General features: G+C 43.0%; 1 protein-coding gene across 4 annotated transcripts in view; it reads right to left on the bottom strand.

The window, feature by feature from the left end:
- Window positions 1–22144, bottom strand: part of PPP1R9A (protein phosphatase 1 regulatory subunit 9A) — a 142562-nt gene extending 120418 nt beyond the window's left edge. For 2 of the 4 annotated variants that reach the window (XM_030511034.1, XM_030511045.1), the window contains exons 1-2: window positions 21558–22079; window positions 18728–20410 (exon numbers count right to left, since the gene is read on the bottom strand). In XM_030511034.1, coding sequence (XP_030366894.1) covers window positions 18728–20194 — 1467 coding nt within the window. In that variant the 5' untranslated portion in view covers window positions 20195–20410; window positions 21558–22079. Of the gene's footprint in view, window positions 1–18727; window positions 20411–21557 lie in introns of all 4 variants that reach the window. The other 2 variants (XM_030511039.1, XM_030511042.1) reach the window with 2 other exon arrangements.
- Between the last annotated feature and the right edge of the window lie 2039 nt (window positions 22145–24183).

The following is a 24183-nucleotide window of genomic DNA, read 5'->3' as shown; positions in this document are numbered from 1 at the left end:
CCCGTCATTTAGAACAATTAAAACATAACAGACATAAAAATAGCTGGCCTTACACAGTGCCTTCCAGGTGTTGTTCGCTTTTTCCTCTTGCACAAATTGCACAACATATATCAATTTGCAGTATCAATCCACACTGCAACGTGAATTCAAGGCAAAACATGAACAATACATGCCTGCGGGCAAGTTTTTTAACTGAAGGCATGCATATATGCACACAGGCAGTCTGAAAAAAGATGATTTTGTATGCAAAACAGGAAAGTTCCTCCCACCCTGCTGCCACTGGCAGCACAGGGAGGAGAGGACCATTTTCCTCTGCAGAGGTGGAACAAGGGCTTTCTGGAAAATGTGATGAGTTGCTGCCAAGCATCTGCTGTTTCCCAGATGGGGCAGAAACTGACATGCAGCCAGGACCCAAGGCCGCAAACAGGGGGCACATGAGGGACAAAGTCTGTCTTTCTCTCAGGGCCTAAATTGGGTAGTTAATTTTATTTATTTTAAATAGATCACTGTAGCATATTATATGCAATGGACTCACTTTTGTTACTCTATACTGTGGAGAAACTATGCTAGTTTTCCTTTTCAGTGCTCCAAATAGCATTTCTGAAAGCTTTTGAAAAGACTTGGCAGAGAAAAGACCAGCTCATAATATCTGAAATACTCAATCCTGTAAGCTGCTTCTCATCTAGAAACACCATCACCTACTGCAAAAATTCAGAGGACTTCTGTAAAAATAAAAACTGAAATAGCTTTGCACAGCTTTGCACTTATTGCAAATAGTCCTAAATCACATCAAATTCTTGTATGTTGTTACACGCTTCTTGTATACTAATTTCTTAATTTGCAGTACCAGAAAGAAGTTTGATAGAGCAGCAAGATAACCCCACATAATGGCAAAACACCTTGTGCAGATTCAAACACTAAATCCTCAATGACTCTAAAAACTACTTCAAGAAAACAATAAAGAATATTTTCTTAAGATACCCAGAGAGAGGAAAAATAATTTAAAAAAAAACCAAAACACCAAGCCCCAAAGTTTTAGTTTGTCTAAGGAGAATTCATTGTACTGGGAGGAGGCGTTAATTTGTGTCTCACTAACAGCAGGATTCTACCATCCTTCCACATCTGCCCACAATTTAGCAAAACAGAAACAAAAAATCAAATCAAAGTCTGTGATGCACAGTAGCACCAAAAAAACCCCCCAGGTCTTATTATCCTGTAAGATACTTAAAAAGACTGGAAGCCCAGAGAGCTTCTCAATGGGATGGAATAGTTTTTTTAGCTTAACATCTTTGCATCAAGCTTCCCAGCACCTTCAGTCACAGGTTAGCATAAGAGTCGCTGTACTTGCTGTGTAAACATGCTTTAAACCACCACAGGAAAATAAAAAAAGGCCACCATCTGTAAAAGACATAACATACAGTTGCCTCTACAGAATGACATAAAGATGAACCAACCATCCCCTCCAACTGCAAGAGAAAGATCTCTCATCTTTCAAATGCTGCATCCTGAAAAAAAGATTACCAGAAGTCTGCGTCAGTGTCCTCTCGCATATGGGGAACATGCATGCAGGATCCTAGATACTCAATTCAATCATGAAAGGAATTTTGACTTCAAACTGGAAGCTTTCTCAACTACATCGTTGAATTGCCATAAATAAAATTCCGTGAAAGCATCAAGCAAGTTCACAATCTCTTGTTGTGAGGAACATATAATTATTAGCAAATTCTATACCCATCCATCAGCAACTAGCATTTGGACAGGCAGGCTCAGTAAGGAGAATTTGCTTGGCCTATTCTATGTAACACATAAAATAAGACGAAGTGTATGACTACACTGCAGAGTAAATTAGTCTTTCATTCAGTACCAAAGAGCTACACCTAGACTACTTTTGGAACCAATCTGTCTTGTTTAATTTTAATTCAGGTACGCCTAATTTATAGTGCTGCCTGCAGCAATATATACACCTATTCCCCATTACAGCCCCCCCACTCCTAAATCTCTTTTGTTTCCTGGACATAGCTTGATACTATTATATAAAGGAGTACAGATTCTGGGAATTGTAACTTGTTTCCGACTTCTATTGGCCAAGCATACAATTACGTCCATGACAGATAATATTTTCAAACAGGTATCAAGTCACATTGAACTACTGCAGAGAAGAAAGTCAGCGCTATCACAAAATCACTGGGAACTCAAACCACAAGCTGAAGCCGCTTTCTTTTACTTCCTCTAGATTAATTTCAGTTTCAGCTCTGCTGAAGATATCACTGACAACAAACCCACTCTCGTCAGCCGTAGTTACACATGAGGTACAATTCTGTCCACAGTACATTACCCATTTTCTTATAATTTCTGAAACCTGGTTTCACAGTCACTAGAGACCTATGACAATGCGGGAGGTGTGTTTTGGAGATGTTGATCTCAAATTGAGATGTGAAGGACAGAGCAGTGGTGCAGGCAGGAGGCAAGCGCTCCAGCACACGTAGCTGCGGCTCCTGGCTCTTTCTCCAGATCTCACCTGTACCTCATTTACCTGGAGGTCAGTGAGCACACACAGTAAACAGCAAGTAGTATTTTACTTCTAAACTGTAATATTGTGACATCCGTTCACCAGTATCATAAGATTCCCCAACAGCAGTTATCTACATTTTATAACTTCTATTTTCCATTAAAATTTGAAGGTCTCAGTTCTACTCCTCTCTCTCCCACTAATCCCAGTTGCATAACTGAGCATTACCGTCTTCCTCTATTTTCTCTCAACTGTCTTATCTGTTGGGCTTATTTATATTCATTATGCGGACAAAGAGACATTCTAGCCACAAAGTGAATACCTCGATAAGGCTCTGACTGTGTATCAAAACCAGGGCAGCTTCAAGACATGAATAAGAAAGCCTATCTTGGTTATCCTGGCTTTAACATGATTCTAGCTTCTTTATTCATTGATGTTTTATTTATCTTTTTTCCTCCCTCGGGGAATGCTACATGTACAAAATGCTTTACAGTGGAGAAGTTAAATGTTAGTCTTTGTCACCTCCCAGCCACCACTTTCAAATAGCCTTATGGGAGTGACAATATCTAAGAAAGAAAAAAAGAAAAAAAGCCAGGTTTCAATTGATATTGCAGATGAAGAAAACAGGAGGGAAAAGCACCCAGAAGAGGCGTCTGGTTTGAGAAAAAAAGTACTATTTATTATTACTAAGGGGGGACTACAATCCAGTGAAGTATTTATGGTCTTGCCAGTTGGTCAAAGCAAAACACAACACTTATGTACCAACTAAATTAAAAATTGGAGTTGAGCACTTAAAAATCCAAAGGGAAATTAAGTTGTGTTAGGGGTGGTGCTCCACAAAGTAAGCACAAACATTGAGCAAGGCCCTGCCTAGAGTCAAGAATCAATTTATTGAGTTCTGCAGTCTCTCTGACTACTTCTTCCAGCTTACAGCTCTAATAAGAGATGCAAACAGATGCCTCTCTTTACTCAGGGCTCAAAGCCTACAACTGCCTCCTGAAGGCAGGCGGCTGTCGCATTTGATCACAAAAGTGGGTAAGGTAGAGCGGGTAGGCTTTGTGAGAGCCTATCCAGGAGAGGAAGAGATGACAGTAGTGCACTTCATATAAAAGGCCAAGTGGTTATACCACTCATCCGCTATGTGGGTGTTAAAATTCAATTCCCTTTAAGTCGAAGATCTCTTTTTAAATCTAATAGCTCCTTATATATGTCATTTTAACGGGTCTTTCAGCACATCTCAGATCCCAAAGCTGCCCTCAGTGCTGAAGGAGAAAAGTCTAAATCAACACAATCGTATTTGCTCTTGTATTCTTCCCAGTGCCAGGACCTGCAAACTCTTTCTGTATAGATAGTTCTTTTGGTACCACGTTCAACAGAAAGTGTGGAAGAACACAGTGTAACCCTACAGCATTATGTTTAGGTACATGCACTCCATAAAAATGATGGAGGGAGGTCTAAGTCCGCTTCCTGGGCAGAAGATGGTTATCCTTTCTCCAAGTTCTTTTATTAACTGCATGGACAAGCCAAAGCTGTTGTAAAATTTGATTATAGATTAGCAACACACCTGAAAAAGCTGCTAGCCTTCATGAGACAATGTATATGCACTCCAAGATCAGTAAGAAAGAAACCCCATTAAGTGGTAGCAAAGGTTTTCTGAGCATCAATGTGATCAGCTTATAGAGTTGTGAAGTGATCACACAAAGGAGACTTGCTGACTAGTAATTAAACTCCAGAACTGCTTTCAACTGAATGCACTACACTCTTTCGTGAAGCTGATGCTATTTGTTATAAGCTGTAACCCAAAAATGCAGGATTTTTTTTCAGTTATACATCAGAAGTACTGAAAGTTAGGAACTTTAAGTAATTTGTTTTCTTATCCAAGTAGATTTCCATTTCTTTGAATACCACCAGATATTGAAACTGTTTCAAGGAAAGCATCAGCTCATGGTTTTGTTATGAAATCTACCTGAAGTAGATGCTTCCTGACACAATTCTTGTAACTGCATGAAGGGACCATCTCAGCAGCACTTAGTACAATAAGACAGCAGACTATATCAGTGTGTTCACTGCACAGTTTTAGGCTTCCTGCAGAACAGACTGCCATTCCCAGGGCTGGCTGCTTCGGGAAAACAGTCAGAGCAAAGAGGAAAAAGGCTAGTACTCCCCACAGTTCTCAGATTTTGTTTTTTCATCACAGTCAGTTTGCTCTAGCTTCCTTTTTTTTTTTTTTGGTTCACTGTATTCTAGCTGATTAGCTGTTGGATCTCTAAAAGCAGACTGTAGACAAAGCTATATGGTCTTCCTGAACCATGATGAGAAGTTAAGAAGTGTCTTTGTAGTGCAGATCAATGCATCAGTAAGATGAAACTGTAAAACAGGCAAAATACTGCTAAGTCACTGAAGTGGTTCTGCAGACATGTACACATTAAACGTCAACAGTGCTGTGGAAACACCAAAAAGAAAATCTGAAAACCTTCTATTCCATGACATAGATGTTGTTATGATTTTAGCTAAAAAATACCCTACAATCTCACTGCTAGGCTTTAGCAGAGGTGGCAAGTGCATTGGCAATTCATGCAGAGGTTCCCCCTCAGCTTTAATGTTCATAATTATGCTTCCGTCTTTAAGAAAAACTCCCCTAGGTCATCGCAGTTTGACAAGCTTTTTAACATTAAATGCCACCTTATTTTGCTGTATTACACCACTCTCAAGTTGTGTATGTGCCAAACTTTCCCATTCATGCTTGCTTCCTTTTTGAGTTTACTTGCTGCCACACACCCATGAGAAAAAGACCTGTCAGTTTTGCAGTTCTCCTGATGCCCACTCCGTTCAGCACTGCCAAATGTAGCGTAAAGGCAAAAAAAAATCAGGATCTGTGCACTTCTTCGGGTCACTACCATCACCATGTCTGTCCAGTTGCCCTGTTATCAGTGCATGCTGATACCTTACTTTCTACTCCCTATGCACCAACCAAATGGTGCAGAAGACAGCACATGACTCAGTGGTGGTGTAATAATGGTTTCCAGCACTGTCGCCTGCCAATCTTGTACAGTACAGTTTGCATTCTATATGTAGTACAATATAATTTGGTTTGATACCCCATCATGTCCCATTAGGAATTCTCGCATGCAAACTCAGTGAACTGAATCACAGCCCGCAGTGTAACTCCTGGAAATCTGCTATCAGTACTACTAAGCTAATTTACTGCTCAAGTTCATGACAGTAGCAGGACAAAGGGCTGCAGAATGTCAGGAAGTCCCAAAATATCTTATTTCTGATGGCATCATTGATGTCTGCACCAAATACAGGGACGTGGATATTAGCAGAAGCAGCTGATTAAAATAAGATATTTTAAATACAATTTCTTCTACAATTGCATTTTTTCTCACTTCAGGAGCTTAATCAAATCTGAGGTCTGAAAAGGGGATGAAGGACAGTCCTCCTTCTGCTGCTGGTGTTTTTTTCAGATAGTGGGACAAAAGACAAAATTTTGACCTTCACTTTCAAAGTAATCCAAGCCAGTCATTAAAAGACAACTATTCAGCAAGTCACCAAGTGATGTTGTATCTTGGAATTCCAGTGCTAATAAAAGACAAAGAATTCAATCTAGTATTTCATGATTATAGTACCACTCTTGTTTAAAAGAGAACAAAAAATACCTTATACCAGAGAGAAGTCATGCCATGCTTACCCTTAACAGACATTGCTGCTACACCCTCCTGGCAGGTTTACCTTGCACTGCAAAAATTCTTGCAGCTAAAGCAAGCCCAACTCCCTTGAGAGCATTTTGTTTATTATGTAAGAATAAATTACGAAGTTTTTAAGACAAAAATTTCCATTTCAAAGTCTTCTGATGAATTACTACTACAGTATTTTATTACTCAAGTATCTGCACGAACAAGGAAGTTTGTTCTTCTAGTTCGTACTTTTCTAGGTGTATGAGTGTATCCTCTAAAAAGGGGTGGCAGCAGATCTGCCTATAGGTTGGCCAGGTGAAGCAGATACTCCACAGAACACAGCCCAGAGAAGATGCTTCCTCTCCTCTTAGGTGACAGCCAGTTTTAAGGAAAACTGTGATGAAACATATGGCACATCTAGATTTTGTTGTCTCACACAACAAAGAAGCAAGCTATCAAAAGCACAAAGTGAGATGAGATAGAAAGATCTATGGAAAGAACAAGAACAGCCAGAGAATGAACAGCATTTACAGAGCCTCTATGGATATGAGATACTATACATTTCACACATTATTTGTTTGACAAAAATAATAAAATATGATAAATAAACCCCACAGATAATGCTACAACAAAATAAACTCAGTGATATAAAAGCACTACAGTACAAAGCACTACAGTACAAAGCCTTTTGAGTGAGGAATATGCTCTGTGTAAAACAATGACAAAAATCCATAAACTGACAATTAAGAAAGAAGCTTCTTTTTTTTCTTTTCTATTTTTCAATGTAATGCAAAATGTCAAGTATGTAGCCCTAGAAAACTGAAGATAAAAAAAGGAAATTATGTCCTAGGCCATCAACAAAACTAACTGCAGCCTGGGAAGTGTCCAGAATCAATACCAGGGGGAAAAAAAAAAAAATCACAAAGAAGACAATCAGAAACTACATTTAAAAATATAAATAAATCTATGAGGCAGACTACAATGCTGAGATACCATCAGAAAGTCAATTGAGAAAAAATGGTGAAGAAACAGTTCAATGGCATATTTCAGATAACATTATACTGCGGGACTTCTGATGCAGTGGTAAGTGGTCAGCTCTTAAAAAAAGGCCACAAACCTGCCTTATGGCATCTTTGAGTCCTAAATGTTTCAAGTGCAGAGCTACTATGTACAAACTGCACTGGGTTATAGAAGCTGGGCAGGACCCAGCCAGGGCAGGGTGCTGCTGAGGCTCCTGCCCGGGGTAGGATACACTCACCGCTCCACCACCACACTGGCCAAGCACTCATGGTTCTCATCGCTGTGCTGCTGGAAGCTAAATCCGGCTTTCCCAGGCTCAGAAACCTGCAGTTCTTAATGGCATGGATTAACTACGGGGGCTCTCCAGGGCTTAAGAGACACAAGCGACCCTCTGGTTTAGAAAACTAAAATAACATAAATCATATATGGCCACAAAAGGCTTGCTTTAACAGATCTACTTTCAAGCCAAAAGAGTGAAGAACAATTTACTTTATACTACTCGCTCAGTTTTAATCCCTTTATTCAAAGTGCTACTCAAAAAACTTCCTACTAATCTCTCTCATGTTGTATTAATCACTGTTGGTCATCTTCAGCTATACACATTGGCCTCTCTTCTGGGAGTTCTTGACCTTTACAAAATCAGCAAAATGCCTCTATCATTATCAGAAGGATTTCATAAATAAACTAGACAACATTAGCACCTTGGTACATTGTATGAAGTAAGTAATTTTAAGATTGCACTGAAGGTGTACAGCACAGTGTGGAATTACTACCAGTTTGACCAGAGCTTTTGAGTATTTGGCCTCTATTTAAGTTGTATTCAACGAGCTCTTGTTAAAATATTCATATTTTAACCTCTGGATTGGCAAATCTATGCATGCTTACAATTTCATAAATGAGATCACTTAGTAGATTTTGTAAATAATAAAATCAAAATAGTTCATCTTGGATGCAATTTAGCTGCTTCCTTTACTGAAGTTCAGGAAAATCAGGAAGATTTCTTTTTTCTGACTTAAGTGAAGCCACAGAATCACAGCACAGCTGACACTGGAAGGGACCTCTGGAGATCATCTGGTCCAGCCCCTCATGACCATGTCCAGATGGCTTTTGCATATCTCCAAGGATGCAGTCTTGGCACAGGGCAACCTGTGCCAGTTCTCAGTCACCTACACAGGGAAAAAGGGTTTCCTGATGTTCAGAGGGAACCTCCTGTGTTTCAGTTGGTGCCTACTGTCTCCGGTTCTGTCACTGGGGACCACTGAAAGAAAAAAGCCTAGCTCTGCCCTTTTTACCTCTTTCAGGTATTTATATGTGTTAATAAGATCCCTCTGAGCCTTATCATCTCTAGGCTAAACAGTCACAGCTCTCTTAGCCTTTCCTCACAGGCAATGCTCCAGTCCCATAATCATCTTCAAGGCCTTCATTAGACCCTCTCCAGTCTCTTGTAGTGGGGAGCCCAGAGCAGGACCCAGCACTCCTGGTGTGGCCTCACCAGTGCTGAGTAGAGAGTAGACCTGCTGCCAACGGTGCTCCTAACACAGCCCAGGATGCCATTATCCTTCCTTGCTACAAGGGCACATGCTGGCTCATGTTCAACTTGGTGTTCTACAGGACCCCAGATCCTCTTCTGCAAAGCAGCTTTCCAGCTGGGTGGCACCCAGCATATACTGGTGCTTTTCCTCACCAGGTGCAGGACATTATACTTCTCCCTGTTGAACTTCATGAGGTTCCTGTCTGCCTGCTTCTCTGTTCAGCCAGTTTTCAATCCACCTCATTGTCCACTCATCCAGCCCCTACTTTCACTAGCTTCTCTGCAAAGAAGTTACGTCCAAAGTCTTACTGAAGTGAATGTAGACAATATCCATTGCTCTCCCCCATCTACAAAGCCAGTCATTTCACCATAGAAGGTTATGTGGTTCGTCAAGCATAACTTCCCCTTTCTAATGGTCAAGGCTTACCGGTAATGACTGTGTCATGCACTTGTAATAAACCACAGTAAGTCTTAGCAGTTATTTTGGACCTATGACAGTTATTTTGGACCTACAGCTGTTAAGATTGGAAACTGGTTTATTTACCATGCAGACAGAAGGGGAAAAAGAAAAAAAACAAACCCAAACCCTCTATTTAATGGTATTTCCCTCCCCACATCTTAAATTAAATAAATGAAAGAAATGTGCAAAACAATCAAGGTGGCAGGTTTTAGTCAACCTACCAGGTTAATAGAGGGGAGATAAAACCGAGCAACTGCTTCAGAGAAAAAGGCTGGGCAAGGAGGAGTAAAGAGCTACATGATCTGGTAGTCTCACGCTCCCAAACACCATACTGAAACACTCATGTGCATTAGTGCACTTTGCCACACTCCTAAATTAACAGCTATGTCAAGAGTGCTCTAGATCTCTAGATTCGTGAGTTCTCTCTGGTTTGCCCTTGTGAAAAAATACATTATTAAAGTATTTCAAGTATTCTGTTTAAGCAGTCCATGAACAATAAAATCTGCTGGAAAATCACCCAAGTCAACATTACCGAACAGGTATCTTTGGACTCCTAAGAAGGCACAGCTAACAGGTAAATGTTTAAATATGTCAGAATTTACGTATCTACAGAATCTAAGTATGTCAGAGCCTATCTTAAAGATGAATGCAAGCCTGGATAAAACCTTGGGATGCTTTTTATCATAAAGGCCATGATCTAGATGAATTAGACAGGTGTTTGATAGAATGACTTTTAAAAGCCTCTATAGTTTAATGCTTTTAAACAAATAACATAAATAGTAAATTTAAAATACAGGTATTTATTCAATAAAAGGCCCTAGGTCTACATGCAGCAAAGTCTGAATATTAAAAGATATCTTTTCAATGTGAACCAGCATCTTATGCCCTTGAGATTATACACTGAATACTAAGGCAGATGGAAACTGCAGAGAGGAACATAAAGTTACAGATGTGCACAGACTAAGAAGTGTAGCTGTATGTGTAGTAACGCAATGCAAACGGGCCTCAGACATAAATTCTGCGTTCACACCTTCCACTGACTTTATCATATGGAAATATCTGAATGATGTGACAGGTCTCTTGAATCAAATCCAGTGAGTAAAATTATCTCCTGCTCTCAATAGAATACTTTCTATACAAAAAAGGACATCACAGAGTAACAGCTATCCTTTTGTACCATTTAACTACATGAATGTTAGTGACTTTTTTCAATAGATTATTTGTGGCCTGCAAGTTCAACAGTGCTGAAGGAAATTCTAATCGTTAACAAAATTAATAGTGTGTTAGACAATACAGTAGTCTATCAGGAACACAAGAAAAGAATGCCTGCTATTACAATTATTTAATCGTAGTCGGAAAATGCTCAATTTCACCTTAAAAGTGGAAAGCTGCCCCTTTGCCTTCAGGTGCTTTTTTCTTTATGAACATAGCAGAGACGCAACTGTGCTCTTCTTCAGGCTTTCAGTGAGCAAGATACATTTTTTAAGCTCCCTCTTTTACAATAGAATTAACCAAGAAAAAGATAGATAAGAGCAGCAAGTTGCTGCAGCTTTTCCTACAAACTCACTAGCCCTAAGCAGAATCCACCAGACATGTTCCAGATGAAGTCTCCTTAGCAAGTTATAAAATGACACTCACAATTCCCTACCGCTACCACAATATTTTGCTTCATATATCTAGAATGCCATTTCCCTTCCTCACAGCTGCATCACACCACAGGTTACTGCTGTCATTCCACGCAAGCAAGTCACAGAGCGGCTTTCTCCTTAGCTGCCATCCCTTACAAAGGAGTCACTAGTTTATCGCGAAACTCCTTAGTTCATAAATCCATCCCCACTACTCAAGTCCTCCCAGTCACCTATATTTACTGTAATTCTATGCAATGATAAGGCTTCCCCACTTTCTCTCAGAAGCAAGTGTCATTAGTGTGCTCCAACTTTCTGAAGCAGAACTACTGAAATTTTTAACACGGTCTTCTATGTTACCAAAGGCAGACATTAATCCAGTCTGACATACGCTACCTCTCATAAATCCATCTACGTGTACTCCACTTTTCCATTTGCCTCCCTGCCTTGGATTCTTTTCAAAGTTTTGTTCTATGGCTTCGCTATAGAAAAATAGAGATTAATGATTTTCAAGCTGCCAGAACCACTTCTCCACTACTTACTAAAAAATAGCTACTGCATGTGCTCTTCTGCAGTTGAATACCATCTCTATTTTGATAGTCTTCTGTTTGTTTTGAAATGTTTGCTACAAGACTTCCCAAAATACAACTTCTTTCACCAAGCCCTTATAAACCTGAGCACTAGGAACTTCTAGGTTTCATCTTCATTTCACTGTAAGAATTTCACTGTAAGAGTTTCCATCTGTATACACATATTTAGTTCTTATTCCTGATTCCATGTTCAATAAGACCAACTGCACCAAAAACGAAGGCAAAATATTAATATAAACTGGAGACAATTGCTCTGATCAAAACCTCATGCTGACAGCGTAATGCCCACCTCCCTTTCTCATTTCATTTTAAATGGATAAATAGATTTTTACTACTTGGGATTATTTTCCTTTACAAGGTCAAACTCAGCTTGATGTCTGGCAACATCTTATTCACACTTAAGACTTCTGAACTCTATGATAGTCTTTCATTTTTACAAACAACCCCTTTTGCCACTCCTTGCAAGTTCTTGGCTGCCTTCTGATACTCTCTTTGGCCAGCGTTTCTTCTGATTAGGTCTGCAATTATTCTGCTTGTGTACTCTGCTTTTTCTTGGGATGCAAATCCTATGCACTTCTTCTAATTCTGAATCAAAGAGGTTCCAAGAACCCCACCATTACCTCCCTTTGCTCTTTGGTTTGGGTAATTTCAGACCATTTCTCTACAGTTTTCAGTCTGCATTTTTGAAATTGAAAACCTTTAATTGGAAACCCCGTTCAATCTAAACCACATAAACCTCTGATGCCAATTATTCAATCCAAACTGGGTTTCTACAGATGGCTCTTCCAGAATGTCCTCAATGCTCATAAAACCCAGTTGAAAGCAACATTATTTCTTTTTAGCTCAGTAACAGTGTGTGAATATTGCATCCAGGAATAACTGGTCCCTAGAATTAGTAGTGAAATGATGACCTACACAGGAGTTAAAGTCTCCATAGCATACTGCGACAGGCAAATAATTTCATTCCAGCTACTGTATTCCAATAATTCCACATGTACTTAATACAAGAAAACTCTTTTGCACCTGAAATTACAGTGTATGAATTACAGTGTATGTATATGTGAAATTACAGTGCATGAAGTGTATGAAGTTACACTGTATGACATTACAGTGTATGAAAAACCAGTGAAGGTACACAATTCCTACCCAGTAATACACTTCATGTACAAGATAACCACACAGAACACACTGACCTTTTAATAATGAAAATAACAACTTGTTCTGGAATGCTTTATGCCTTCCTTGTTGTTCTTTGAGGGCATCCAATCTTTCATTCCTTAATATTTACTTCTTACTTCTTTCCCTGACAAATATATATATAAAATGTGCTGCCTTTCATAAGATGATATTTCATTACAAACATGGTTTAGTGGTGGAGTTGTCAGTCCTGGGAGAACGGTTGGACTTGATGATCTTAAAGGTCTTTTCCAACCTAGTTGATTCTATGATTCTATAAATGTAACTGAAATAAAAGACCAGGTCCCAGAAACGCTCTATATATCCTACCACCAGAACAAAGAATCTGGTTTTACATTGTTAATTTTTACAAATAACTAAAGTTAGCATCGCAATCCTTGCACATTTTATTACTGCTTAAGTACTTATTGTTGCTTAGTACAACACATTTTATTACTGCTTAAGTCTGTAGAATTTCCTATACATCACAATACCCAGAAAAAGCATAAGGTCATTTTACGTAGCAGAGTACACACCTTTCAAGCTACCCAAGCAATAGCTCAGAAAAAGCATAAGGTCATTTTATGTAGCAGAGTACACACCTTTCAAGGTTTCCCAAGCTATAGCTCAGCATGTCAAACTGCTTCACAAGTCAAGATTAATGGAATTAATTACCGATTTGCTGCCCATTTTACAGAATGCAAATATCAGCACAAAGGTTTAGTAATTTATTCAACACTACAGGAGCCAGAGCCTGAGCCTACTTGATGCCTTAATGCTTTAGCCAAAACTACCATCCACTCCTAATGTTGTAAACAAAGCTCAGACACTTACAGAAAGGAAAATATTTCAGAAGGAAGCTACACATCTTTCTTTATCTGTAAGGTTTCTTAATTGACCCATTCAAAAGTGGATAAATTTCTCATATTCTGTAATCACTTTAAATCTAACTCAGCCTCAGGATCTTTCTGCAAGTCCTGTCTTCCACATCCGCCTTCGGTAAGTGTCCTAACACCCTCTAGGACTGCTTTATTTACAGATTCATGGGCCACTGAGGTTGAAAGGAAGATCTGGAGGTCATCTAAATCCAACTCCATATTCACTTAAGTAAAACACAATTAGAAGTGGTGGCAAGTTTGGAGCCAGGGACTGTACAGTGCTTGCAGATGGGTAACCTTCACTTACGACTTCTGTGATGCAAAATAGTTGGTCAACATTTTAACAACAGGTAAATACCATACTAAACATTGAATCAGGCAAAGAAATACTTTCTTTTGCAACGCTAAAACTTGAAAATGTTTCCAGCATACTTTATTTTGATGCTTAGCTGACAAAGAACAATAATATTTTAGAGTGGAAATTTCCAAAGTAATTACAGTGTCACATTGTTTCATATTCTTTCTCTGCCACTATTTACATTCCTGAATACATTTTAGTGAGAGAAATGAGGAATAACTAAAATAAAGACTTGCTCCTTGAACTTTTTTGTTAAAAAAAAACCCACCACCATATAGTTCATAAGATATTTCAAAATAACCATTAAATACAAATGCCATTCCTATTTTACACTAAACTACAGTCGCACCACTCCTTGTAAAACCTTTTAAATGGCTCTCTTTAATAAAGAGAGAGAGAAGCACAAATTCCAATTCCTGAAGACCATTTGAACAAAATACAATCTGGAAAACTGAGGTGTCTTACAGTATAAGATTCAGTCGTGGTACGTGACAAAAGAGAGAAAGAACATAAAAGGCACAGGCACTGGTGATCATAATCCCTTTGTATGGAGTTGGGTGAAGCATGGAAGAGCCATTTGCTCTATCCCCTCCATTCCTGTCACCCACTCTCCCACCTGCCCCAAAACTCAGGCCTGCAGAGAGATCCCTTCACTGGCACTGCACCCTAAGGAAGCTTTATGGAACCTTGAAAACTGCAGCAGCAGCTTGGGCTAAAACCCCTCACTGCATCACAAGTCACTGCTGTCTGATCTAATACTACCCAACCCCTTAGCCAGGTACAGCCAAGTCAGCAGAGCAGAAGGTTGCAAAAGGAGGCTCGGCAGGAGACAAAATTGCTGCTAACAGCTTTAAATGGTTTAACATGTACCAGGTGCCAAAAATAGGGCACTAAGCACAGATGCAACCACCAGCTCTCAAGATACCAGACATTCTGGACTTCGAGAGAGAAGAGGTAAACATGACTCTTCCATCCCAAATCTATCCAGGATAGAGGAAGTACAGCTCAAAAAGGACTATGGTTTGAACAATCAATAAATTTCCATTTGCTAGAGTGTGGAAAGCCAGGAACAAATGAATTCTGCACTACTGGCAAACCTTGTCCAATTAGCCTGCAACGTTTGGGAAGCAGCATAGAACCCAACCCTCGGGAAACCCTGCAAAACTCAACAAAAGGCCAATAAACAACAGAGTTTCTGCTTTTTTTGTGTGTAGAGAAGTATCCCTGGCAAAACTAGAGTAACTTTTTTCCTCATCACATTTACTTAACTTTTTCACCTCTTACACTTGCCTTGGAGAGTTTCAGTTCTACCCCGAGCAGAGACACTATAACAGGCAGGCGCTGAGGAAGGCCTCTATATAACCCTCATATCAACTGCTCTATCAATGTGCACCTGCCTTGTTTAGCAACACACTTATGCCCATTGTCACTAACAGCACCCATTCTTGGACCCTTTTAGGCTATGTTTTATTCAATAAAGCTCACGTCAGCGATGCCACACTCCAAATTCCTCAAAACTCTCCAAGCCTACAATGGCCCCTGAGCAGCCACCTACTCCTAAAGGGACTTTCAACATAGATGAGATCAGCAAACATAACCCATAATCCTAGAGCAGAGTAAATGGCCCATGGAGCACGGGATCTGTGGTAGTGAAATTACAGACTGTAATGGAAAAGAATTTCCTTCATCTGTTGACTTGAGTCTTTCTCCTTATAGTGAGTTTCTCCATAACTGGGTCTTTTTCTGCTTGGGAGATGAGCAGAATTCAATCTTTATCAGTTTGATGAGTAAAATTTTATTTATTCATCCTTTTGCCTATACTTCATTACTTCTCACAGTCCAGAGCTCTTCTGCCCTAAAGGGACAGATAGGATTACCCTTGGTGGTAACTGCAGTCTCTTTGCTCTTCAGTCTCAGCACTCTTCTTGTTTACTTCTTACATGCCTACCTGAAAAATCCCCTGGAAAAATAGCTCCAAGGTGTTTAGTGAAACCTGTTAAGACCTTCAAGTAACAACTCCGTGGCAATAACTACCCACTCATCTCGCAGGCTACACATTCAAATGCCAATTTTGTTCATTATTTCAGAGCTCACCTGTCAGAGAACGGATGTACGATACCATGAAATCAGCACTAAACATCTAGAGTTTGGGTTGGACTTTTCACACCATTATCTAGCAGAGTTGTTAAGTACAAATCGCTTCACTTTAATAAAGACAAATCACTTTTCAATGGTACAGAAAATACTCCTACATTGCTCTGTATTTTCTTTTCTCCCAGTCACAGTATGCATGAGATGACGTTAGGAATGTATTAATGAAACCACTTTTTGCCCACTAACACACAAAATTGCCTAGAACAGAAAAAATCTTAAATAGTTGCAGCCTATTCACCTAGCAAGCATCATCCCCACGTAAGAGATGAGTAAAGGAAGCAACTGGGTAAGTTCATCCACTATCACTGCATGAGGGGACAGAACACAGGTCCGCCTTGCCCTCTGCACTGCTCACTGATACCGATCTGCTGGGCACAAACCGCTTGCCAGAGCCAGTTCATGACCTCCCAGCAGCATGCCAGACTGGCAGTGCTGTCCGAGAGGCACCACAGGAGCCCAGAGACTCGCGAGCTGCCGAGGACCCACCGGGGGATTCTCCTCCCGGGTCCTTGCCCGCAGCAGTGTGGCCGGGCAGTGACCTGATGCCACTGGCGGCCTGCCCAGGCCTACGCTGCTTGGCACTGCCGAGGGAACTACAGAGCGCTGCGGAGGAAAGGGAGGAAGGCTCCAGAAGCAGCTTTTCTCTTTCCACACCTTTCACTGCACTCCTTCCTCCCAGTGCCAGCCTGCCTTCCACATGGTCTCACTTCTGTTTCCCCACACGACTAACAGATTGCATACAGTGGAGGCACCAGGGACAAAAGCAGGGGATCTCCCAAGCCTCCCAACCCCTCCTACACAGCTCTCTCTCAATGCGGCTTTTATTGTGTTTTCTTCCTATGTACAATAAAGATGCTAAAATAATTAAAGCAACGATTCTTTTACTTTGGATAAGCTTGTTAAGAGTGCTTTATGCTTAAAACCATGACAAATGTACTCTTTTACTATTTACACAAATGACTTTTAGAGCATTTTCCTGATGGACTGTTATTATTAGTTGATAATACATAATCTGAAATGAACATAGCATGAAAAACTTGAGAAGAAAAGAAAAATTGTGTAACTAAATAATTGAGAGAATACTGTTATAGCACTTGGCATGACAGCATGATTCAGACAGATGACAGCAATATACTGAAGTAAGGATGTCACTGTTAGCTCTTTCAAAATAGAAATAGCAGAAAAATCCAACCATCTCAAGAATAAGATCAGTGGAGTCACTTTCTGGGTTCTTATCTGTTGGAACCATAATAAATTCAATACAACAAACCTCTGCACATAATTGGTAGATCTTTCAGAAGAGAGAACATTGTCTTGTCTGTCAGTACAGCCTGAGGGAGAAGGCAGAGGGGGGGACACAAACTTCCATAATCCTTTGTAATAAAAGTTTTCCCTACTTCATCTCAAAAAATACTCAAGCCAAACCCAAAGAATACCAGCTAATTTCCCCCATTATGGGAATAATCTAGAGGGAGCACAAATGCAGTTAGAATTTTTAGTGCATGACGCAAGCCTGAATAAAATACTAATAAAACAAAACCTAAAAAAACCCTTTTTTTTTGGCTTGGAATATTTTGTTTCAGTGTAAAAAATGGTCTTTTCAAAGCATGAAGAACACGAGGCCATTCCCCTCCCTCCAGCCCTCAATAAACAGATGTGAAAACCTGGTTGCTTCATTCAGATGACAATGCCTAATAGAAATAGACATCTTTCCCTAACTTAAACCACAGGTAGTGTAAATGCACATTTTGGAAATCACATTACTTCAAGTTGCTAAACTCCCACAATGAAACTAAAGTTCATTTCAATTACACATTTTTAATTTTAAAATGTTTAGATTTCAAGTATGCCATGACATATTGCTGTTTCAAGAGCCATTTCTGGAAATATTACTGTATTTTTCAATTGATCATTTGAGACCACATGCACTAAAACTAGCTTGGATGTAAACCACTTTTATATTTAACCCTGAAACTCAGCAATGAAAAGCTAGTACAACAAAACACGACTAGTTATTCCTTCCTGAACTGAAATTACTTGAAAAAACATTCTTAGCTGCAATTTGAATGTACTTGAAACCAAACCAACAACAGCTCTATGAGAAACCCAACCTTCATTAGGTATTTCAATCAACTGGCGTCTGTCTTTCTGTAGCACTGAGATATATTAAATATACATATATTAAAGTTTTGAAGTTTTAAAAAAGTAATGATGCTACTATAAAAGATGATACTAATTCAGACACAGAATATTAACAGCCCTCTTACTAGTGAGACAGGATCACACTGTATTTCATGACACAGTGTTTAAATGCAGGGGCTTTAAAGAACATCCGATGGGAGCTGAAGAAAAGCCATCTGATCTACAGAAGCTGTGATTTCAAATGAAAAAATAAAACCAAACAGCACAAAGGCCACCAGATACCCACTTCCACATTCCACCATGTGATTACAGTTCAGTCACTTAAGTCAAAACATGCATGTTAAAATTGTCCAACTTCACAAACTCAGCTGTCATTCTCAATTTCTGCTGGCTTAGTCAGCCATCAAGCAGTCTAGGAAATGACACAAGCTCATCAGAGCTCAGCTTCCTTACTTCATTTAAGATTATGCTTGCTGACTGTAACAAAATCGCATATCAAAAGATCCTCTGCAATCTTTTCAGAGCCAAGATCAGCTGTCAAGATGTACTTCAAATAAAGTGGCATTCAAAAATGAACCCAACTGCAGAAAAAGAAAAGAAACTTTACCTTAATTGGAGCACGGCTAAATTGTATTTTCCTGTTGGCTGGGATTTCATCTTCATCTGGCAATCCATTAATTTCAGAATATTCCATATCAGGTTCATAACAGTTATTTTCGTCACTGTCATCCTGGTCATCCTGTTCTGTACCTGTCTCTCCCCAGTCAGAGTTATATCTCGATCGTACCCGGTACACATTGTAGTCAGAGTGCATGTACACGTGGGAACTCTGAAAATTATTCACATCTTCATGCACTTCTTTTTCACTTGCCTCATCATAATGGGACTCGGTAGCATCTGAAACTGCATCTGTGGCAAAATCACCACCTGAAGCTACATTTCTTGGTAATTCTGAAGATTCAGATCTATCCAAGACACCCTCTGCATGTTCCAACTGTTCCTTTTGTTGCAACAAAACTTCTGCCTCTGTTTTTGACTTGCTCCTAGCACAGCTGTCCATAGATCTTTCACTGTCAAGCACGTTGACCAGTTCCTGTTGATTCGCTCCAGAGCTCTCAACAGCATCAGCACCTGCCTCTGCACCCTTCTTTATCTCTTCGGTTGTTTTTGAACCTGCTGAATTGCCTGTGGAAGTCTTCTGTCTCAGTGCTGAAGACACGCTATTCTGCTGAGAGTTCTCAGCAGACATCCCGCCTGTACCCCGTTTGGCTGGGGGAGACCACGTGCTGGCATCTTTCAGAGGACTGAAACCCTCAAGGTTTGCAACCGGGGAGGAGATATTTGCAACAGTGGAAGAGAGGTTTAGCGGATAGTGACCAGTTACAGAGTACTCTTCGTTGTTCTCCGACTTCTCTACAACGATCACGTTGTGTGAGTCAGTGTTCTCAAAAACTGCGCTGAGCTGACTCACGGTTGGAGAGACGGTCTCTGTCCTTGGGCTAAGGCTGTCCAGTGAATCGGTGCTGCCCCTGTGAGACTTGGCGCTGCACCACTCATCAGGAAGCTCGTTGGAAACAACTTTCTCTTTCTTTGGGGAGTAGCGATTGGAATGTCCCGTTTCATGAGCATTTCGCTCAAACATCTTCCGAGTTTCGGTAAACTTGGAATAGGAAGGACCATCGTGGATCGTATCAAACCTACTGATCCTTTCTGAGACGGACGATTCCAGTTTTACAATTGAACCATCAGCTTTTTCTACAAATTCTTTGGGCCTAACTCGTCTTTGAGGTGATGGAGGGCCACCCTTTCCTCTGGTTTTAGGGGTAACCCCAGCACTTTCAGTGGGCTCCATGCCCATCTGCATAAATAAGTTCTTAATCCTATTGACATTTGAGCCATATTTCCTTCCCCTGCTCTGCGAGGCCTCTCCTTCCTCTTTCGCTTTCTGGTCTCCATCTGATTTCGGTTTGTCAAAGGTGCTTTTCAGCGCCTGGAACTCAGTTCTGTAAGCGTTCCTGTGAGGAGAGGCACTTCGGAGGGTTGATCTTTCTCCTGAAGACTCCGTTTTCATCATGTTTACTCCAGGAGTGCAAAACCAGCTTACATAGTTTCTGAGGTACTGCTCTCAGTGGTCTCTCAGCTGTGATTCTGCCTGAGGAGTGCTCTCAGGGGGCACTGCCCTTCAGCAGGGCCCCACTTGACAGATCTGGAGGCAAAGATCTAAACACATGCGGCCAGTTCTGACCAAGCAGCACAACCAAGGACACTCAAGAACAACAGCGGATTTAACCTGCAATAAAAAGGAGGGTTTTCTGAATCATGTCAGTTACTTGTACTTCCTTAAGTCTAAGCCATCGTTTCCATTTACCATTATTTGACATATCTAAAAAAAAAAAGTAAAAAAAATTATATAAATAGAACCTAACACTGCACAGACACATGAAAACTTGTCATTACAAACTTTTCAAACTGACTGTTGCATAATTTGCAATCTATAATATTCCATAGTGAAAGTACGGATTATCACATTTTACCCTTCAAAAACTACCATATGATGCCACAAACATGCACGCAAAGGAAAGGCAATGTGACAAGAGAAACGGAGGCACTGCAAGACAACCCCTGCTCCCTCAGATTAACATAATGGCAGAAATACCATTAAACATGGTATATTTAGAAAAGGCAAATTAAACAGCACTCGAGGAGAAGAAGAAGAACTGCACCCAAAGTTAACACCCTCAACTGACACGGTAAAGGAAGCGAAATTCCGTTAGGTAAAGTTGCCCCTTGTCACGGGCAAAGGTTTTAGCACCTGGAGGAGCCTGGGGGTGCCTAAGGAGGGGCTGCAGATGCGGAGCCAGCGGCTGGATGCGCTCCCGACCCCGGGGTGCCCGCAGGGGCCGCCGTGCCGGAGCTCCGCGGCCCCGCACCCCCGCGAGGGGCTCACCGAGAGCCGAACCCCTCTCCCTTCCCGCCCGTTCCTCCTCGCCAGCCGCCGCCGCCCCGGGGACGCCTCGTTCCGGGCGCCGCTCCACGCGGTGCTCGCCCCGGCGCAGGGGACGCCGCCGCCGCCGCCGCCGCGGCGGGAGAGGGGCGCCCGTCCCGCAGCCCCTGCCCGAGTGGGGGGCGCCGATCGCCGCGGGCGAGGGAAGAGGCCACGCGGCAGCGGCTCCCGGCCAGACCCGCCGCTCCTGCCGGCCGTGCCGGAGGCGATAAACTTCACCCGAGCCCGGGCGGCGGCTGCTCCGCGGCTGTGCCGCGCCGTGGGGCCGGAGCCGCGGGGCCCCGGCGGCAGCACCTTGCGGCGGGTCAGAGCCCAGGCAAGCGCCTGCCGCCCCCGCGCGGCCGGGCCCCGGGAAACAAAAGCCCGGTGACAGGCAGGGCTGCTCCCCCGCCGAGCCCGGCGCCGCTCCCGCCGAGCGCGCACGCCGCCTTACCCAGCCGAGAGCCGCGGCGGGCTCCCACAGCCTCCCGCCTCAGCGCTGACCCCGCTCCTCCTCCGGCCCGCGGCGGCTCGGCGCCTCTGTGGGGAACGGCCGCTGCTGCCGCCGCCCGCCTGACAGGAGGCACCAACCGCCGCGGCGCCTCAACGCCATTGCAGGCAACGGCAGCGGCCGGGGCACCGACGCGGCTCCGCGCGCACACCCGCGGCGGCAGCGCGGGGGAGGAGAGCCGCCGCGCCCCGCCGCAGCCGCGCTCCCGCCCGCCGCCCGCCCCTCCGCCACGCCGCGGCCGCCGCGCCCCCCCCGCCGCGGGACGCGCCCCGAGCCGCCGCCGCCGCCCGCCGCGGGGCCGCCCGCCGCCGCCGCCGGCGGGTGACAGGTGCCTCACCTCCTCGGCGAGCCGCAGTGGTTCGCTCCGCCGGGGGGGGGCGGGCGGCGGGGGAGGCCGCGAGCCGCGCTCCCGCGGCAGTCCGGCCCCGGGCGGTTACCGCCGAGCGGCGGAGGCTGGGCTCGGCCGCGGTGAGCACCGCCCGCACGCCCGGGCGAAGGGCTCACCCGCGCCGCGCCACCGCGGTGCCAGCGCCGAGCTCCGGCTGGCCCCCGTCCTGCCCCCGGGAACGCGTGTTTGCAGCCTGACCCCCGAGGACCGCGCAGGTTGGGCGCCCGCCCGTTGCCGAGGATGGCAGCCGTTGGCGGGGGGGACTGGGCCCCGCGTCCCGCAGCCGGTAAAGCCCCGCTTCTTCCCGCGGCAGGAGCCCCGCGGGGCGCCACACAGCGCAGGGCGCGCCGAGAACTCGGTGCGGCTCGGACCCGGCGTGTTCCCGCCCTCGGTGTTCGGTCGCTTAACCCGGCCCACATGGGAGGTTAACGGGCTGGTAGCGACCCCAGGTAACCCGCTGAGCAGCTCCGGGAACAGCCCCGGTTCCGCGGCTGCCGACAGAGCCGGCGGGCGACAGCGGGCTGGCCTCAGAGTACAAGCACCACCGAAACGCCTTTATTGTTCCTTAGCTGGGCGAGTTCGCCACAAAAATGTTTTGGCTTGATGCGGTGAATAGAAAACTTAATTGCGGAACATGAAATCTCTAGGTAATTTGTGAAATTGGCAATGCGAGAAGGTAATGGCTGTTATTCACATAGTAATTCCTGAGCAAAGTTCATTAAGCTAATTGCATAAATATCCAGAAAATGGCCTGGGGATGTATGCTGCAAACTCTAAAATCTAATTATTATGCATACAGAATGAAGACAGTAGTCACTGCAAATAAAGACATTAGGTGTATAGGTTCACAAGCTTACTTCATTAGTTTTAAATGCAGCTGAAGCACAAGTACTATACACCAGTCCAAGCGTTCGCAGGTGTCAGTGTCTGGTTAATCTAATTTGCTCCAAAGGTATGCAGCTCAAACTCTTTGCCTCAATAAAGCTTAAATAACCAGCACATTAATATTGACAGGCAAACAGCAAACCTTGTACAGCAGACCAAACCCCAGCATTTTGGTGAGTACCTGCACAGGAGGCCAGGAACAGAGCGAGGATGTTCCAGGAGCAGATTTCCCACTGCGGCAGGACACCTGTCCTGGCACGGGGCACAGTCTCTACATAGGCTGTCACTGGCAGAGAACGGGGGTACAGGAGGATCGTGGGGAGATTCGAGGTGCCCCATGGGCTGCTGAGCACTGCCATGCCATGGCACTGGAAAAGGCAATGGGAGGAGGTGTGTAATGAGGGAGGATACAGGCATCCCCCAAGATTTAAAAAGCAGTTGCAGAAAGCTCCCCCTCTGCGACCTTTTCCCAAAGCAGAACAATGAGGGAACAACTGCTTCCCAGCTGCCTGCAGTGAGGAGTCCTGCAGGTGATTCCCCATACAAGGACTAAAAATATTGCTACTATCCAGGACATTCCCTATTAAATTCTAAACATCAGATGATACGCCAGATCTGAGGCCCAGCCTTCCTGGCAGTGCCTTTCTACCGGTGTGTGGTTCTGTAGACGTGGAGCTGTAAGAACACTCTGAGAGCCACTTGATTTCTGGCGATAAAAATACATTAAGAGAACTTCAAGTGTTGTTGAAGAATAGAGGCATAAAGCAGAAATTTAAACATTCTATTTCCTTTGTGAATTTAGGCTAAGCATGCAGAGTGGCTGAAGAGCTTAGCATGTACCAGGTATGTAGCAGGAAGAGTTTGATAATTCACATACGCAAGCAAAAGAAGGGACACAAGCAGACATTAAACAATCTATGAAACAACTGAAGCAATTTTAAAGAGACTAATTCACATCCAATTATGTAAAGATAATTAGGAAAGTATTCATTACCATATCTACATAACCAGAGCCAGAAATATTAAATCCTTTTTCTAACAGAAATTCTGCAAAGTGGCCATTTTTACCCATAATATATATTTTAGACAATGTACCCAAGAAACATTTGTTTCATTTCATGGCAGTATATGTCAGTAGAAAGTAAGGCAATGAGATGGCTCACTGATGGTGACAGCAGAAGCACACAAGAAATCTCAAGTTTTCCATGATGAGAGATAATCGCAGAATCATAGAACAGTTTGGGTTGGAAGGGACCTTAAAGATCATCTAGTTCCAACCCCCTGCCATGGGCAGGG

This window comes from Strigops habroptila, chromosome 1 (genome assembly GCF_004027225.2).
Source record: "Strigops habroptila isolate Jane chromosome 1, bStrHab1.2.pri, whole genome shotgun sequence".
NCBI lineage: Eukaryota > Metazoa > Chordata > Aves > Psittaciformes > Psittacidae > Strigops > Strigops habroptila.
The sequence above is the reverse complement of the archived record's forward strand: the minus strand, read 5'-3'. Positions and strand labels throughout refer to the sequence as shown.